The sequence below is a fragment of the Protomyctophum bolini genome (genome assembly GCF_963924005.1).
Source record: "Protomyctophum bolini genome assembly, chromosome: 17".
Lineage (NCBI taxonomy): Eukaryota > Metazoa > Chordata > Actinopteri > Myctophiformes > Myctophidae > Protomyctophum > Protomyctophum bolini.
In genome coordinates this window covers 22,283,566-22,304,106 of record NC_137878.1, presented here as the reverse complement: position 1 = coordinate 22,304,106, position 20,541 = coordinate 22,283,566, and the positions used below count along the sequence as shown (strand labels likewise).

Genomic DNA, 20,541 nt, shown 5'->3' with positions numbered 1-20,541 from the left:
TGGATCTTGGATCTTTCCTCGAATGTAACTAGGGCGGTCAGAGTTGCACAGCCAGTTGCACTCAGTTGGGGAGACGACGCCCTCCAAGATGGTGGAAAGATTCCAAGACTGAGTGGATTAAACCTGCAGACCTATGGGTTTAAAACGTGTCTAAATCAGAGTCTAAATCTTAGGCTAGGCTATGACAGTCGTGGAGGGCAGCTGTTAGGACATGTGGAAGCTGCGGGGTATACAGAGTTTATATGACACATAAGGTACAACTTTTTAAAGCAAGTACTTGACCATGATCGAGTGTCTATACTGTACAAGTACTGTTTGAGTACCTACTTTGTCCACCGCTGAAAGTACTGTAATACTATTATGCAAAGGCACCACCTCTAACATGGCACACAGATAACAGACACAAGGGGATGACAAGGCTTAAAATAGCAGATCAGGATGTAAGAGTTGATAAGATTTGTATCTGGATGTATTTGAGGAATGTTGCAGAGGAGATCATTTGTTAGTCTACATTTGCCGTGAGGCAGAATCCTTGTACCGTATCTTCATATTCCATCTTACTATCTTTTGTCATAGATTAATGCCCTATTTTATACTTCAACATATAACAGTGTCACGGAAGAGAGTGCGGAATCGCCTTTGCATTTGAGTAAATGGTCGAATCGCGAAGGCGAAGGCGAATCGCGAAGGCGATTCTGCACTCGCGACACGGAAATGTAGCCCTTTTAGAAACATTTAGAAATATTTAGCCTATAATGTCATGCCCAAAATAGGCATGTCAATGACTGCTTTATGTCTGCCCGTGTGTTTTAGAAATTGTAACTATTGGAATACAGGTTATTTTAATCCTATTTCCTGAAAAGTAATGGGTTTTGCACATATGGTTTCCACCTGACGTGTAATATGCCGGAAACAAACCGTTTGATAAAAAATGGCAGTAAATTGTGTGTGTGTGTGTGTGTGTGTGTGTGTGTGTGTGTGTGTGTGTGTGTGTGTGCGTACGTGTCTGTCTGAGCATATATTCTGCTGTAGCCAATGTTGCGACACACGACCGTCTCCATATCCATAAACGATCTATAACAATAATATAGTTATGGATCACGTTCTTTCCCTCATTCAGGCACACTTCCCTACTCGACAAAACAAAGCAAAAAGCTTTGACCAGCTCCTAAATTTAAACTTTGGGCAGGAAGTGGGTCCATATCTCTTTCCTGTTCCGCTATTGTTTCTCTCCAGGGATTGGTCAGTTGGGAGTGTTCACCCTGACAATGGGGCTCTTGCAGTGGGCATTGTTGCATTGTTGTGGGTGGCTCCCCCGTGTCTTGCTGACCTGAAGTCATGGCCAGCCCGTCAAAGTCCCATGTCGTGATTGGTTAGAGATAAGAGACCTGCTGTGTGGCAGCAGTCAAGCAGAGGAAGTTGTGGACAGTTACTAAGTACATTTAAGTACATTTCTGTATCTGAGTATCTGTGCTTGACCTGACCTTGACTATATGACTTTCACTCCACTCCATTTCAAAGAGAAATAATGTACTTTTGACTCCACTACATTTCTGGGAAGGGAAAACGTACAAGCCCTGATACAGGACTGATGCAGAGATCCCCAAATATGGGCATAAAAGCTAGGGACATGGACTGACCGATAGAGAGATCCCCAAATATGGGCATAAAAGGGACGTGGACTGACGTATACAGAGATCTCAATCTGATTAGAGAATTGGTGTGCATGCGTGCGTGCCTGCGTGCGGCTGCACGCGTGTGTGTGTTTGCATGCAATAAGGGAACATACCTATTGGCCAGTGGAGATATTATCAGGCTTATGGTCTTCAGGCAGGGCTGTAACCTGCAGATCATACAGTAGCTGTCACATAAAAGCATTTTCCCATTGGCTTCCTCGACAGTATACATGCGGATGTTTAGGCTATTTATATAGTAAGTATGTACACAGTCTCTACACATTTTCAACAGTTCTTGCGGTAGTGCGCGTGCGTGTGTTTCTTCGGGATGCAGTAGTAACCTTCCAGGCGCAGGCAGGCGGCTCCATTGTTCCTGCGGCAGAGGGAACACCACTCAGGATGTTAGATAGGACCGCTTGTGAAACAACAGCCACCAGCATCACCCGGCCAGTCCCATTATCCTTCATCATCCGAGGGAGAACAATGGAGCGTCTCCCCAAATCCTCCCCTTTCCCATGGACCGTGCGGCTTGGTTCCCACAGCACTGTCCAGTCCCAAACAGCCAGGCCATTGTTAACAGAGGGCAGAGCTGTCCTTTGATTGTTCCCGGGAGGGGAACCAGGGATGTCTTTGGCCCGCACACTCATACACCTCTCATACACCTAGACACACCGCCCCTTCACTGTAGCCAGGTAAACAATGGGACGTTTAGGAATACATTTCTTCTGCGGTGGGGTGGATATCGCACCCCATAGCCATGATTTGATTGGCTGAGCAATGCACATATTAAGGTTAAAAAGTGAGGACAGAAAATTGAGGACGCCACAAGTGCCAATTGTGATTGTGATGATGTATGATGATGTGTGATGACAAGTGCGGCCCTCATTTCAAACAGGTGTGAATGATTTAGGGGAGCTAGCCCCTCCATACAACTTTTAGGTCTCAATATATGCCATTGACAATGGATGAATCATATGACGTAAATCTTGTCCCCACACGTTTCATTATTTGCCTTTGACAATGAAAGGAGAAATTAGGTCAAATGTCCACCAACGTAAATTTGTACGATGACAAGAGCGCCCCTCATTTCACAGGGGTGTGATTTTTTTAAATCCTTTCTCTCTCATAAAAGCCACATAGCTGTATATATTTCTAATCCTCACCATGGTCCTCTGAAAGAGACTCACAGTCCTCCTCAAATATGTTTGCAACGCTGTGTCTCTGCATGTCTACACATGGCTCTCTGCACTAGCTTCAAATGGAAACTTTCCTCAGCTTGAAATAATTACCACTGTTAACTTGCATGAGCCAGGTTACCGGAGTGGAGCGGACTGTTCCACTGATAGCAAATCTTAGGGTTAGCAATGGGATGGCGGGTGGGGGGATGCTGATGGTTTCTGATAGCAGAGTTTATGCACTGTGGCCGGTGCAAATCTGGGATTCATAAGCCCTCCTGTTGCACTGGCCTGACAGGCTGCAGAGCGTGACGTCCACTGACACAATGGAAATGTCACGATCCATTGAGCTCGGTCCTGAGGCAGCGGAGAGATGGACCTTTCGGTTTCCTCATTCATCTCAGGAAGCGCCGCAGGACTGGAGCAACAGTGTGAATGCGATAATTGTTTGATGTTGCCCTTTGTGTATTTGTTTGTGTATGACCATGTGTGTTTAATTTAATGTTCTCATTCTGTGGCAATGACTATAAGCACCCTGCTGCTATAATGCATGTCCTGACTGCGTCACCAGTTTGGTCCTAATAGTAGCCTACTTTCCCTGATAACTTCTTAACCACATAAACAATAGCATGATCCCTATTATGAAGTCAGCATTCAGCTAAAATAGAGCAACTATGCACTCTTTGAGCTTGTGAGTTATTTTCTGCAAATATATTTACTGTAGAGAAAAACACACAAGGGGGGAGAATAACAATAATATATACTGTATGTACACAAGTAAGACGCGCAAACGCGGGAAGCGAACGCAGCTCGTACATATTTGGGTTTTGGACGTATAGCTGCTTTGGGGACTCCTTATATGGTTATGGCTGAGTCATGGTGACGTAACAGCGGGACAGACAGACAGACAGACAGACAGACAGACAGACACAAGTAAGACGCGCAAACGCGGGAAGCGAACGCAGCTCGTACATATTTGGGTTTTGGACGTATAGCTGCTTTGGGGACTCCTTATATGGTTATGGCTGAGTCATGGTGACGTAACAGCGGGACAGACACTTGCATCAATCACAAACAAATCACTCAGCTCCATATATGGGCACAAAAGCGGGACAGACAGACACACAGACATGATCTGCTAGGTCTCATAGTAAGTGCTCACTGCGTTCGCAATTATTATTATAGCTATAGCATTTATTACAACAGTATTGTCAACTGTTGGACCTGAGGCAGAAAACACTATTACTTTGATGCCATTAAATAAGATGTTGTTTTAGCTCTCATTTAGATACACACTGTATTTAATATCAGAAAGCAGAGGTGTGTTTGTTGTCATGCAGGAGTGCACATCCTTCAGTTAATAACTTGGCAGATTTAGTAAAGGCTGATTTTGATATGCACTGTGTCAACAGACCACGAGTAAGACGCGCAAACGCGGGAAGCGAACGCAGCTCGTACATTTTTGGGTTTTGGACGTATAGCTGCCTTATATGGTGCCCCTTTTGTGCCCATATATGGAGCTGAGTGGACCTGGCCCCTTTTGTGCCCATATATGGAGCTGAGTGATTGCTGATGCAACACACTCCATATTTGGATAGCGGGACAGACACACAGACAGACAGACACACACACAGACAGACAGACATGATCTGCTAGGTCTCATAGTAAGTGCTCACTGCGTTCGCAATAATTTGTTGTTGAGCTGGAAACAGTCTGCTATAAGCTGAATCACTTTCAATTTAGATCAAATGAAAGTATACTTTGAGGTCATTGGAGTGGTACACGAAAGTAAAATACGTTTTGTTTGCTCAACCTTGTAGCAGAAATATAATAATTACAATAACAAAGAAATAAAGAAGAAAAATCACACTCGTGTTAAGTGTGGCTGCCACATGACATCACAAGTGCTGTTAATGTTTTATTTCCTTTTTACTTTAAAAGTCCAGACTTGGCTGCCACGTGACATCATTATATTATCCATATATCCATCTGTGTGCATGCTGCACAGTATGTGTGTATATAGTACATATCTATTTACATGTATATTGTATAATTAGTGTTACACAAGTGTCATGTGTGTGGTATCCATCCATCTATAAAAATCACACCCATGTGAAGTGAGGGGAGCTCTTATCATTATACATCATCATACATCATCTCATTTGCTTGTCTACATATGACATACCTTTTCCCTTCATTGTCAATGGCACTTAATGTTTGTGTTGCCACAAATTATCATATGAGGGACATAATTCCTCCTTTCATTGTCAATGGAAAATATGAGACGTGTGGGGACAAAAGCTGTATATAGGCCCCTCAAACATTCCAGGAATCTCCGTCTGTCTGTCTGTTTGTACTTTTCCCCCCAAATATGGAGATGCCACAGTCCTGAGGCCATGATGACAGACTTACTATGAGACCTAGCAGATCCTGTCTGTCTGTCTGTCTGTCTGTGTGTCCGTGTGTCTGTCCCGCTATCCAAATATGGAGTGTGTTACATCAGCAATCACTCAGCTCCATATATGGGCACAAAAGGGGCCAGGTCCACTCAGCTCCATATATGGGCACAAAAGGGGCCAGGTCCACTCAGCTCCATATATGGGCACAAAAGGGGCCAGGTCCACATATACAGTAACAGCGGGACAGACACACAGACAGACATGATCTGCAGGGTCTCAGCTGCGTTCGCTTCCCGCGTTTGCGCGTCTTACTGGTATACTGTCATAGATTGACCTCCAAGTACTGTTTAAATATTGAGGTAGGTGGGGCCATGTACACTTGATTGTGTGTTTACATGCCTTGACACACTGGCAGACAGGCGGATACAGGGTTAGCGTTCAGCATCTCCGAAGTGTATTACTGATCCTCCTCCTGGCCTGCTTGTTCATAAACCTGATTTTCCAGAGATAGTTTTGCAGTTTACTTCCGGTGGCCTTGTGGCTTCTAAGCCACTTCTGGTAGCACTTGGTTGGGATGGCTTTGGGCTATAAAGGCTGTCTGCATAACCCATCTCTGCAGGTGGGGGTTGAGGGCAGGATGCCTTTATAGAAGGCCAGTAGGATCTTGGGCCCCATTCAGCTCCATGAATGAACTCCACTTCTCTGCTCAATTCTCTTTAGGGACCTGCGTGGTCTTTTCCCCTGTTTGTTCCTCCAGTTCCTCTTCTCTCTCAGGTCCAAAAAACTCATCTCCCCCTTGCTGAACAGGTGGTATAGCCCATTGTTCCGAGCACTATAGGGCCACAGGGAAGCTCATGTTTGGGGTGTAGGTCTGTCTGTGCGGTCCATACTACAGGCCACATGGCTGCACACTTCCTTGGCATGGGGAAATGACTCTGTATGTCCATTCAAATTAAGAAACCTCATTTCATATGGATTAATATTTAAGTAATCAATAATCTCATAACATAAGTCAATTATCTAATGTAATCCTGGGCGCTACACTTCCTCTGCCAACCTGGGGGGCAGCAGCCTGACCTCGTGCTTCCTTCTATGCATAGGAGTCTGAGGTGCTTATTTTCGCCTGACAGGGGAGAGTTTCCCGGGCCGGATGTAGCGTGTGGAAGAAACACGTTATTCCGATCAGTTCCTTTCCCCTCCATCAGGCGCCCCGGATGGCCAGGGGGAGGTAGTTTAGAGACCAGCATTACTGCATGTTTTTGTGAGGGTACCTATACCCTAGGGGACACGGGGAGAACATGAAAACTCCACACAGAAAGGCCCTTTCGCCAACCCCGCCTCGGGTATGGGCACTGATGACGTGGAAGAGGGAACACACCCACAGCGGGAATCGAACCCAGGACCTTCTAGCTGTGAGGCGACAGCACTACCGACTGTTCCACCATGACCCAGAAACTGCAACATTGTTGGCGGCCAAAATGAGTTCAGGCGGCTGGCTGGCATCTTAGAGATAGGGTAAGAAGTTCAGTCGCATGAGAAAGACTAGCCAGCTTAGGTGGTTCAGGCATCTAGTACAGATGCCTCCCTAGCGTCTCTCGCCTGGAGGAAGTTGCTAATGTTGCTCTGAAGAGGGAACGATGGACATCTCTGCTGGAACTGTTGGCCCGCGGCCCGATTATGGATAAGCGGTTGCTGGGTGGATGGATGGTAGAAGAAGACAGGTAAAAGGCTGAGTGGATGGAGTAGGTAGGATAGGATGGATGGAGGCAGAAAGGGAGGAATGTCTACTCGGAAAACTGAAGTAGAGAGAATAACCAGTAAAGGCGGATGCCTCACAGAGAAACCCAGTTTACCGGTATTGTCCCTGTCAACTTTTCTTCATCATCTGTCTGGTGTGCCGCATCTTCCTTTTTGTCCAGAGAGGCAAGACCGTACATGACTCCTGTAGCAAAAGCAAGGGCATTCCCCACCACTGTTGTAGCTGAGAAACTCAGAAACATGGGAAACAATGCCATTCCGCAGTACAAAAAAGCTTTCTGCCAAGATTGGAGTTTGTCTGCCCGTGCTGCTACTGCATCAGCACACGTCAGGAATGGACGGCAGAATGGGGCTTCACAGAGGAACAGCACAAAGGCATTTAACAACATCGATATTCCAGCAAACATGGTTAAGGGGTTTACAGTTACAAAGTTCAACACTCCCAAGAGGGCACATGATATTCCTCCGATAACTCCTACAAATCTGCAGAGCCATCGGTATGACCATGACATGCCATTATCCTCCTCGGTGGTAACCGAGGAGGCTCTAGAAAACTCAACGAATGTGTTGATTGTGTTGAGGTTCATTGTGGCTGCAAAACAGTTTATGATGACTACCTCTACCTCTCAGACTTGATTATAGCTCTCAATTAGTTATTAACCAAGGGGAATACATTTAAATAGAGAGCGAACGAATGACATCAAACTGACATCACTTACATCATCAAACTGACATCACAGCCTGGGTCATAATTCAAGGATGTTGGTTAGGTTTACATAAAATTATAAATAATCATCCACGATAATAAAAGTGAGGGGCGCTCTAATCATCGTTTATCATCATCATTTGCTCAGACACATGACGTAAATTCTCCATTCATTTTCAATGGCATTTAATGTTTGTGTTAGGACAAAATAGCCGATTTGCTCGTCTACGTACATAATTATTATGACGTAAATTCTCCATTCATTGTCAATTGCATTTAATATTTTTGTTAGCACCAAATAGCCGATTTGCTCAGACACATATGACGTAAATTATCCATTCATTGTCAATGTCATTTAATGTTTGTTAGGACAAAAATCTAAACTATAGCTGAATTCAGGAGGGGCTAATAATGCTATATTATTGCGACCGTACGACTGTATGTCGCAGATTACTATGAAAACCTGCAAAACCAGTCAGTCAGTTAGTCCGTCTGTCACGCCTCCATATTGTCAGTCCGTCAAGCCTCGTGACACATCACGCCACCATATATGACCGTCAGTCCGTCACGCCTTGTCAGCTCCATATATGGAGCTGACCTGTTCTGACATTCCAGATGTTGATCCTCCCCACCTGTCCTTCCTCTTCGATGTCTCCCTTTTGACTGATACCTGTCCATTCTAACTCTAGACGGCCCTACAAAGTTATTAGCCACATCCGCGCCCAGCAGCCAGAGAAAACTAAAGTTCTTAACAGGTCCGAAAATTAAGGCCCGGCCCTACCTGGGCCCTAACTGGCTGGCCCGAGGCCCCGCCTGGCCTTACTAATTAGCACATTATTATAGGTATTATTAATACCTCTGGTATTAATAATAATAAGGAAGAGCAGGAACAAATCCCAAGTGCACTGGCATTGTTGTTGGGGTACTTGCTGCAGTATATTTGCACATACCTCATGACATGCTTGTTTAAAATGAACACCGAACAGTCAGTGTTATACGGTATGTTCATCCCTCTGAAAATTACTATTACACTACTATAGAGGGTATGCGCGTGACATCACCATCATACCCGGCAGTTATGCGGAAATGCGTACTGAGTGGCAAAAAACTACTTTCTGGCCTCGACAGCCCATACATCCAAACAGAAAAGTCATATTTGATTGCATTAAATGACTTTAAACAATGTTAAATTCACTTTGTCACTCACTTTGCCACTCGTCTGCCATTCACTTTATGCATGCGCATACCCTCTATTAACTCATCCATCGCTATTAAGAAGTGCCAAAAAGTCCCTAAGCGCCAGTCTCTATACATTTTTTTATTTCATTTTAATTTTAATTTTTTTGTTTAAAAAATAAAAAATAAAATTCCGCAATTCCCATTTCCGCAATTTCCGCAATTCCGCAATTTCCGCAATTTCCCCAATTACGATTTCCGGAATTTCCATTTCCGCAATTACCATTTCCGCAATTTCCGCAATTTCCATTTCTGCATTTCTGCAATTTCCGCAATTTCCATTTCCGCAATTTTACAAAAACGATGGGTTATAGCCCATGTTTTTTTTAATTTTGAAAAAAAAAGTTATCCTCGTTTCTCATCATTTTGGACCATGGGCTATAGCCCATATCGTACGGCATACTATAGCGCGCCGTTTTTCATCATTTTTGAAGATTTGAAAAAAATGACGAAATGACAAAAACGATGGGTTATAGCCCTTTTTTTTTAAATTTTGAAAAAAAAAGTTAGCCTCGTTTCTCATCATTTTGGACCGTGGGCTATAGCCCATATCGTACGGCATACTATGGCACGCCGTTTTTCATCATTTTTGAGGATTTGAAAAAAATGAAAAAAACGATGGGTTATAGCCCATGTTTTTTGAATTAAAAAAAAAAAATCCAGGCCCATGAATTAGAGGATAAAGCTCACATGTTACCCAAATAGTTGAATACACAAAAGCTAAGGCACTGGTGTCGTACTTCTGGTTTACCGGAATGTCTTCCGTTTTCCCTAGATAGAAAATAATTTCCCGTTTGGACCTGTATGAGCCGAGTCATCACTTCCTTCCCACTTTGATGTGAAGTCCTGCAACTAGCAGTCCTATTGTTTTTCATGGAAGTCTAGATAATTTACTGGACACAAAAACGGTTTATTACTTTGTTGTGTGCCATTTTGGGTCAACAGAGGTGACAGTGATAGGATAGGAAAAAGGAAATGTCAGACTTTCCATAGCAATTCTTTATTATACAATTAATTCAACACAGTAGCTACTGTTACTATTCAGTCGTTATTGCGTGCACTCACTGCATGCTGGTCTTTTCTCTGGTAAATATATAATATACATAAATAAAACCATAACAGGAAAGGTACAGATGCCAATGTGAGTTGGACTTGTTGGCTTTAAATGCCAATAAACAAACATCTTCTCTTCCAAACTCACAATTTTATCACAGCCCATTATGGAGAAAATAAATGAGGCAGCATTCGTTGAGATACAAGAGACACACGCCCATATCTTTACGAGAGCAGAGAAAAAGACTAAAGAGGTTGTGATTCAAAGCCTTATGTCATCTCACATGTATTTATTATATGCTAACAGTAATATTTAAAATTATCCCCTTTTTATCTAGAAGATGAAATTCAAATAAGTGAGTGACGATATAATTACAAACAGAACTGGCGGGCGGAAGCTGGGGACAAACAGACCACGTCATCTCATGCCAAGTTCAAGTTGGAAAGTCAGGCTCATAAAGCTTTGTATGCGCTTATAGGCGTTGCTTGATACAACAGGGTCGAAAAGATCTATGAATCTATGTTATGGTATTACAAAGACACTTCCACTCATTCAAATAGCCTACATTCTAAATGTTCCACCATCCCTAGCTTCCAGATATTGTCCCATTTAGACGTGGAACACCTACAGTGTGTTACTGAGAGGCACTAGCCCCTCCTATATACAGGTTTGTTTGTGTTTAGGTTTGTTTTAAAGACACCATTGACAATTAAATTAATGTTTGTTTTTGTTTAGTCACTAACAAACATTAAATCCCATTAACAAAGATAATTTGGGGTAATGCCTGATGGTTGCACACATGCATGCCAGTGTCTTGGGTGCACAATGCCTGTTTGCAGCAATGTGTGTGGAAATGCTGGGTGCTTTGGCTCTGTCCCTCTTCCGTTCAAGCGCTAGGTGTGTGGCTCCAGTGATGTAGAGGGGACAGGAAGTGCTAGGTGTGTGGCTCCAGTGATGTAGAGGGGACAGAAATCGCTAGGTGTGTGGCTCCAGTGATGTAGAGGGGACAGAAGTGAGTCTCTCACCCAAGGAAGGGTTAGCTTTCTTCAGGTCGGTTCCTGTTCAGAGCAGCTCTAGGAGTGAACTCCAGTTTATCTTTAAGGCTAAGCACCTGCGTGCTATCCGTCCCTGCTTTTTCCTGCAGCTTCCTCTCCTCCCTCAGGTCCTGGATACTCTTCTCCTCTCGTGGTTTAGGGGTCCCCCTGATGTACCACTCCAGGTGGTAGCCCACTGCTCCAACCACTAGGGCCACAGGGAAGGTGACATAGGGGGCATAGGTCCGCATGGCTGTCCATACTAGAGGCCACATGGCTGCACACTGCCTCAGCCGGGCTAGCCTACCAGTTGCACGGCTGGGGAAATAAGAATAAAAACAAAATGATTATTTAAAGCCGAGGTTATAGTTCTTAAACGACCTATTCAGTACAGTTTATTGTGAGTTTGCTCCAGAGTCTAAACTATGAAGCTTGAAAAATCACACCCGTGTGAAGTGAGGGGTGCTCTTATCATCATACATCATCTCATTCTGACCAAAATGGCAGATTTGCTCGTCTACATATGACGTAAATTCTCCTTTCATTGTCAAATGGCAAATGTGACAAGAGTTCAGGACAAAAAATGTTTGGACATCCCGTGCACTGATACTTAACCAGTTTAGCACGTGATTCTCAAACTTTTTCATGTCAAGGACCTCCAAATTGACTCATTAGCCTGCGGACCCCCATTAGAAAATATATGCCAAGGACACCTATAAGAGAAGATTTTTACAGTTCTAGCAGTGATTTTTAACCATTTCCATTTCCATTTCAAGTTCCCAGTTTGACCTGAATTAGGCTACAGCCCCCCATTTATAGCTCTGGGACCCCAATGTAAATACATCTATGGAGGTATAATTACTGTGGCACTACAATGGAAAGTAAACTGTCTCGAGGGGATTTTAAAAAGTATTTTCAAACTTTAAGACTAGGTGTTGGTCTGCATTTCTTTGGTAGAAGGACGGGTTGTTTGTTCGTGTTTTTAAATTGTTTCACAACTAACGTAAACGGACTGGAGGTAAGCTAGCCCATGTTAGCTAAACTACGGAGGACTGCAGTGTGACTGTTGGGGCACTCCACAAGCTATTAACGTTATGATAACGTCAATGAAAAACACTGTTCAGACTGCATGGTAATAATTCCTAAACAATGACATTGACCATTATTCTGTGTTGTAAATTACGCCTGAATGACATTCACTCACCTTTAACTTTACCACGAGCTGATTGTAGTACCAAGGATTCAACGCAACTTCCGCGACACGTGACCGTGTTGTTGTCACTTGTTCTCCAGATCCCATAGTCCGGAGGGACGCTCGCACTGCGATTGACTACTTACTTGGTTGCACTTCCCAAGCAAGAACAACCACAATATCATACTCATATTATATTAATACGCAATCCATTTGTTTGATCATTTGCATAATAGTGTTGCTGTGTTTAGTCAAATCTCAAATCGAACAACAAACATGGCAATCACTGTGATCACAGCCTGGGCTAGACGTCACACACTACCTACGCTCCTTCAAAGATTTCCTGTGTTTTAGCGGTCCCTAGTGGTTACTGGAGGATCATGCACGTCAATGATCAGAAGCTAGTCTGGGGAAATGGAGTGTCAGTTATTGTTATTCAAGAATCAAGAGGGGTTTGTCACTCATTCTACAAGAAGTGGAATGTTGGTATTAAGCCATTTATATTTTAGGGTATACCTTTCAAACGCATTTATAAATAGAACATAACTAAATATCATGCAAGCATCTCTGGATTGGTGGACAAGTGATATGGGTTTGTTGTAGGAATATTTGATGAAACCTTTTTTTAAATGACAAAGACATCTTAAAAATCTTATAAAAGCATTTATTAGGTTCTGGCACAAATACATATTTTGTCAACATTTTCAAAATGCATTAAAGTGCATTAACTGCTAAATATAGGCAAAAATATTGGCCCCATAGTTATGGAAGATCCCATGTCACTGAAATGAAATGGGTAAACTGGCTCTTTGGTTCTTTAGACAAAATGTCTATAGGCTATGCCACTTTTTCATACTGGTCCAGTTGAGAAAATTCATTATAATAAATATGGGCATAGAATTAATTAGGTGCCGATTTGAAATACAACTTGATCAAATTCTCACCAAGTGGAGTGGTGGGACATCACAGTTAGGGTGTGGTCACACCAAACTTATGCAGCAGATATTACCAATGCTTTTCAATGGGAGACAGAGCGCTGTTTTATTCGCAAATTCGTGAATGGCAACAAACCCAATTCCCATTATAACTACATGAATCTACAATTTTGGCATTTAGCAGACGCTCTTAATCCAGAGCGATTTACAATAAGCAAAAACAAAACATGGTAATACATAAAATGCATTGAAAAGCATTGGCAGAATCTGCCACATATGCAGAATCAAAGTTGAGCTGGTGCTAGAACTTCATACTGCTAAATCACAAGCTGTGCACCTTAATATAGGGTGCACATATGCAATGGAAATACCTTATAGAAGTACTGAGCACCGGTAATGTATAAGAGGCTTCAATGGCACATGAAAATAAGGGTGTATGTGAGCAGGTTTGCCACACAACAACGCACAGTTGCAATTAAATTGAACTACTTTAGGAAATAAAACAACTTTAGAAAATAATTAAACATCCCAGTTTCTTCATCTTCCAAGTCTTTGCACTGATAATGTAAAGCTACTACTACTCAAATTGTACAGAGGTTTCAGGATGGCATGAGTTTTAAAGAAAGAGGCCTGGTACTGGTCTTTGCATGCTCTTCTTCCATTCAAGAACATCCGTGTATGTTATCTTTCAAAGTTACTGTGCCAATTGTTTCTTAAAATTGATGGTGGTTTAAAGTACAAGATATGCATCTTGATTAACAGTCATCTTAATAGTTAAGACAATGTATAGTAGTAGCCACTCTTGACTAACTCAAGGCTAGACCACCTGGATAAAGATAAGATTGGTAATTATTTTAATCTGTCAGTCTTGAGAAGTGCATTAATAGTATGATTGACATATAATGCCAGTCCAATCACCCTTTTGGCTCTAGTAATACTGACCCACAATGAAACTCATGCCATCCAGCTGCCCTCCTTGATGACTAGTTCATATTGAATTTGAAGCAACGTCATGTTGTCCTGGGTATAGACAGGATCTGTTGATCCCTGAAACAATGTGCACTGGTACTATAATAAACAGCTGGGGGTCCTTGTGGGAGCCACAAGGGAGATCTGTATGACACAGAGTCATGAACATTTCAGTTATACTGTCCACCCAGTGCAGCTGGATAATACACCAGGGCTCACATGAGCCTGGACACTGCGCTACAGAGGAAATCCTCATAGCTCATGCGGACATTGCCAGTCATGCCCGTGTCCTTCTCCCTGAAAGCCTCGGTCATGCTCTGGAGCTGTGTGCACACCTGGATGAATCGATCCAGCTGTATGCCCGGACGCCCACCGCGCACACCGAAGCGGCCCACCAAGGTCTCGGTGAACTGGGGACTTAAGTTGTATCCCATCTGGGAGAGGGCTGAGGGGAGAAAACAACACAGAGAGAGGGCTGAAAACAATGACAACCACAGACGTAAACGCAGTAAAATAGGTTAGTGGTATAAGTATATCCCATTTTGGGCTGATGCCGATTCTAAAAACGCCTTCTTAATCCTGACCTAAGTTTTCTGAAATACTTCAAATATTTATATAGCATCATATTTTCCATTTTCATGTATTTTATTATTTTCTACCAATCCGCTGCTCTATGAAATTTTCCTAATTATCTGATGGACTATATGCTACAAGAAGCCAGTGAGATGCATGTGTTGCCATAGCAACAGGCAGTGATTGAGAAGCCCCGCCCACAGGTCACCTGGCTGATGGAGTGATGGGCAATCACAATGTTTGGGCCACCTGGAGAGATTGACTCTGTCAGTCCAGAGTGGAGGTGCAGACAGGCTACTGGAGAAGCAAGAGGAATATTTCCCAAGTCTTGCCATATTTCTATTTTGGAGTACTTTCCTGGGGATTGGATTCTACCATTAGATTTAGAGACCTTCTTTCCACTTTTGGAGTTTGGATATTGGACCAGACTTTACGGAGGAGTTTAAGGGTGGCCAGAGGAGACTGGCCACACTCTACAGACTGGTTTGGATTTGCTTTATTTTTGGACACCTGAGTTTAGTTTTGGACACACGAGTTTAGTTTTGGACAGTGCTAGGACACTTGGACTTCACACCCCTACCTTTTGAGACACTTTTATTTTATTTTAATAAATCACAGTTAAGCTGATTTACTGATTTCTTTAGTGATTCTTATTCTGAACTGACCCACCACCTCCCTCATTTTTGCTATAATTGGTTCCTTAATTGTCATTGTTGCAACCGTTATAACTGGCATTTCCAACATGCATGCATTAATGGTTGTGTGCATATATTATGTTCAAACATTCCCACAAACACACGCAGGTACCTTGGTGCAGTTCTGTGCCGCTGATAGTGCCAGAGCGGTCTCTGTCATACTGCTGGAACAGAACTCTCCACTGCTGCATGAAGCCCCACAGGGCAGAGAACCCAAACAGGTCCATGCGCCCCGACCGTGTCTTGTCAAACATGTCTGTTAAGATTAAGAAAACGCATTCAATCACACATTCAGCCACATAAAGCTTTTGACAGTCCCTCCCCTCCCCCCTGCTAGTGTTCAAAACATGTAATGGCAAATGACACATTTTTATATTAACAAGTTACAACATGATTAGTTACATCTTTAAAAGGTTTAAATATTAATAATAGTTTGTTCAGGCTTCGAGGGACCGGTTATTCAGCGTTGAAGGTTATCTGTTCTCTGTATGCTTAATCAAAAGGTGATTCAGTAGTCACATTTTCTTCCTTATCATAATGGTATCATTGCAGAATGCAGGGACATGCAGACAGAGGTGGCACTGTTGGAGTAATTCGCCCTCGACTAGTCTCACCGAAAAGGTTTCTTTCTATCCATGCGAGTCTCTGATGCCCCCTGATAATCTCATGTATTTCTGTGCAGTTAACAATTTGATGTCTAAGGGCCGATTCATACTCCTATTTTACCGCTGTTTCGGTACCCGCCCCCCCCCCGAACCTCAAATGACGTCACATTGTAGGCTCAAACCAACTTTTATTCAGCTCTAAAATAAGAGTATGAATCGGCCCTTACTTCCTGTACTTGATCGATGACACCTTCGTTTGAGCGGTTTCCCCTTTGCCCTTTCGACCGAGCTGTGACTCAAAATATCTCACCCTGTTTCCCAATTCCACCACAGGAACATAACGAACCAGATGGGAGGGAGGTATGCTAGTTTTTGACTGTGGCGGCTACGGATGGATAAGTGTCTGTGATTGAAATGACACAAATAATGCTAGAGTTTAGTACTGGAAGTTAACCACCTCATGTTGCTGGACTGCAAGACTATAAGCAACAAACTATATTTTACTACAATTATCACATGTTATTTTATTATGGACACATTGCTGCAACATTATGTTGCAGCACCTCAGTGGCTTTTATGCGTTTCTTTTTGGGTAAACGCCACTACGTTTCACTCACTGATCATCATAACGCAGGTCTCATCGTTGAATGCCGACCAGTTGGAGTTAACCAGTGCCTGTTTCAGCTCCCTCAGGGTGATGAAGCCACTGTGGTCTGTATCCACAGTCTGGAACCACTGGTACGCCTCTGGGTTGACGCCCGGGGGGATGTTACCTACAGTGGGTCAAGGATGGAGACTTTGGTTAGGGATGGAGACAAAGGTGGGGGTGAGGTTCTACAAGCAACCTATTGTTTTAAAAAAAAACCTTGTTTAGGACCTCGTTAGGTCTAGTGTTATAATTACCTATATGCAGGGAGATAAAATAACACATTTTAAAAGGGCATGAAGTTTACTGTAGCAGCGGAATATGTATTAATTAATTTATATTTATTAATTATATTTGGAGTAGCTCTTTGAATCAAAACCATGTCTATCTAGTTTGTTTGCAAAATAATCTAATCTAATATTACTGACAGTTGAAACTGACAGTTTCTCAAGATGATGATCACAAGAAATAACACATCTGTAGCATTTGTCAAAAATAAATAAATCAACAAAACCAAAAACCACATAATCAAGAGTTGCCAAAAATGTGTTGAGGAAATAGTTTACAGTTTACATCATGAATTATTTTAAATAATTGGGGTGGTGGTATGCAAAGTGAAGATAATACAAGCTCATAACACAAAGCTTGAAATAATGGCCGATTACAGGAAGGCGTAGTCAATAGGAATCGAATCATCCAGGAGAATTATGCTAGAGATTGACAGGAATCTGCACCAGTTATACTGGTGCCCTAGTTATACATCCCTGTTGCAGGGCCTGTATATCTTGTGAGGGAGGGAGATATTAGCATAATGTTGTCAAACAATAATGGAGAAATGACCTCTGTGAGCAAAAATAAATAAATAATAATAAATATTATTCTATATCGGCGGGGCTCTATGCTGAATTAAGGTCAGAGGAGAGAGTGCCGGAAGGCCCAGTGCGAGATGAAGCGAGGAGGGTGGGGGTGGGGTGAGTTGGCTGACTGTCAGAAAAACGAAGAGGGAGCAAGGGATAAGTGTCACTCGAAGGCCTGGCCCTGTTAGGAGCTGCTGTCGCTGCTGGGAATGATAAAGGCTTGCTTCTGTGACTCGACTCAGCATCAACACACACACTAAAATCTCTTGCATTAGAAATACACACACACACACACACACACACACACACACACACACACAGAGAGTATTACCCGAGTCATCGCTCCAGCAGTGTAATCCTGCTGAGGGGCACAAACTGAGCACTGTCTCTCTACATGACTCTGTGAGCCATGGAGCTAGAGCCTGAGTCACTAACTATCCATCATCCAACCAAAACAGCGAGGCAGGAGAGAACGAGAGCCTTTGCGTGAGGAGTGGTGGTGCTGGTCGACGTGGCTTCAACTTGTAATCATGTTTATTGACCGTGTCTCCATACGTCAGGTTTTCTCTTCCTTACTGTAGACCACTAGTGGTACAAAGGACCTCCTTACTGTAGACCACTAGTGGTACAAAGGACCTCCTCTGGTGGTACGTCCTTCCTTACTGTAGACCACTAGTGGTACAAAGGACCTCCTTACTGTAGAGTAGACCACTAGTGGTACAAAGGACCTCCTCTGGTGGTACGAGAAATCCTCCCCAACATGAAAAGGGTGGAGGGGGGGTTGTTGTTGGCTTTGTGCCGAGCACTGCCGATGATGCGTTCACGGATCACAACAAACTAAACCATGGCAACGCAGTGGCTTCAAATGGACTATAAAAGTGTAGGAAAACAAGGAGAATATTTTGACCAGCAGCAGCTGCACGTAAAAACTACAGTGTAGACAGTGCAGGATGGAAGGCCACAGGGGTTGATCGTATAGGATATATACTGTAGGTACAGTGGGCACCTTAGACCTCTGACTGGGGTAGTGATAGTCATATACACAAAGACAGGCTTACAGCTTGTTTTACATCCACATAAATGGCTCAATCCTGTGCACTAGTTACCTGTAGGAGCCTGGTGTCCATAGGGTCCCTGGTGATGCTGTCCACCATAACCAGCATACGGTGCACTAGGGGCACTCCCTGCTCCATGCCCATATGGTGCCCCTTGTCGTGGGGCACCGTACCCACCGTAATGCCCTCCGTTTGCTCCTGCAGCACCTCCGTATGGGGCAGCTTGGGGATGTCCATATGGACCACCTCCACCACTGTATGGAGCGGCAGATGGTGGGTTGGACCCCCCTGGATAGCCCTGCAGTGAGAGAGCAAAGTTCATTGAGTCACATATAATTATGAGACAATACAGACTGTATTCTAAGTAATTAGTAACTTTAGGTGGTACTACTGTAACTGGTCAAGGTGTTTGTTGCTGTTTTTAGGAAGGATTAATAAAGTGACCTAATCAATAGTGTATAATAGGCCTACTGGCTAGTTGTGACTTACTGAACACTGTTAGTTCAGTACTGTTTGAGTTAGCATAGCTAGCTCTAAGTACTGGGAATCGTAACATTTCATTTCATAACACTTCCACATGTGACCCCGGGCAAGACCAAAACGTTGCACTTTGACTATATAAATAAAAGCTCTTGAACCAGCAAGTGGCCGTGTGCGGGTCTCCCTCCGTCTCCTACAAGAATGATCTACTTTGATTTGAATCTTAGATTTCACCATAAGCTTGACTCACTACATTTTCAGCTGCCTGCACGGCACTGACGGCAGCTGAACATACGTTTAGCTGCACGGCCACTGACTATGCCACTTTGTCTATCACTATTCACTAACTGCCATTTTGTCCAAATCACAGAGATTCTCCATATCCATCCACCTTTTATTCAACAAATCACTTCAATGTCATAAGATGTCCTCAGCCACATTTAGCTTTGATGTACAGTAGCGCTAGCCACTTTTAAGTGTAGGATACTGCAGCTAACTTATTTCGAAAGAAATCTATCTTTTGTGTAGCTACCGGTATACTTTGTTAAATGTTAAGAGAATATGTTGTAGCTGCATTTTAGCTACAAATAAGTATAGCGTTATAGATGGACATGTGGTGGCCATGAGTACAATAATAAATAAGATCATGGATGTTTGAAATATGTGCTATGATAATAATAATGTAATAGCTACCATGCCTTCGTTTCCAAATAGCTGTCGTCAATAACACAACTTTTCTTTACACTACAGTCCAAATATCCTTTTTTCCCCCGCAAACATTAAATCAGTCATTCCCCTAGCAGTCTGAGCAGTAATTAAACAATTATCATAGTAATAAAGAGACGAAATGCAGTTATTACCTGACCGTGACCGTAATGAAAGCTCATTTTTTATTTACTTCCTACAACGACGCATCCGTAATCGCCGAGGCTGGACTGGAGCTCCGCCTGTTTGGTGCATTCACGTGTCCGTCAAAAGCCGCACCCACAAGCCCCGCCCCGGACCGCATGACGACATGGAAAAGATATGATGAACAAAGTGAGTCACTGCCTGGGTAAAGACCCGAAACCAAATGGACCCGCAAAGTCAACACGCGGCACACGCACACGCCTATTCGCCTCCTCTGCTAATTATACAGAACAATGCTGCTCTCTCTCTCTGACTGACTGACTCTCTCTCTCTCTCTCTCTCTCTCTCTCTCTCCCCCAATTCTATTTCAATTCAACCCTCCTCTTTCTCTCTGGCTCTCAACTCAACTGTCACCCTCACCCATTCTCTTTATCTCGCGGACCCAGGGCCATTCATCTCTCATTCACACATTGTCTTGCTATGATCAAAATTGATGTCCTCGCATTGACTCCGGACTGAACAAATATTTAACTTTTGATAGTTCTGTTTGCCAGAGTGGATCAGACGAGAACACATAAGCTTCTCTTTATTATTTAAATTAAAGCAAACCAGATTACATAGAATGTTGAAGCTTAAGGAAAGAAGGA

General features: G+C 43.2%; 2 protein-coding genes across 2 annotated transcripts; both read right to left on the bottom strand.

The window, feature by feature from the left end:
- Positions 1-9,928: 9,928 nt before the first annotated feature.
- Positions 9,929-12,360, bottom strand: smim12 (small integral membrane protein 12). Its single transcript, XM_080786953.1, has 2 exons — positions 12,243-12,360; positions 9,929-11,356 (listed from the first exon to the last, which is right to left on the bottom strand). The coding sequence occupies exon 2, from the start codon at positions 11,311-11,313 to the stop codon at positions 11,041-11,043; it is 273 nt and encodes a 90-aa protein (XP_080643079.1). The 5' UTR covers positions 11,314-11,356; positions 12,243-12,360; the 3' UTR covers positions 9,929-11,040.
- A 529-nt stretch (positions 12,361-12,889) lies between these two features.
- Positions 12,890-20,016, bottom strand: pef1 (penta-EF-hand domain containing 1). The gene is made up of 5 exons (XM_080787536.1): positions 19,906-20,016; positions 18,617-18,863; positions 16,625-16,780; positions 15,515-15,658; positions 12,890-14,579 (listed from the first exon to the last, which is right to left on the bottom strand). The coding sequence occupies exons 1-5, from the start codon at positions 19,930-19,932 to the stop codon at positions 14,350-14,352; spliced, it is 804 nt and encodes a 267-aa protein (XP_080643662.1). The 5' UTR covers positions 19,933-20,016; the 3' UTR covers positions 12,890-14,349.
- Between the last annotated feature and the right edge of the window lie 525 nt (positions 20,017-20,541).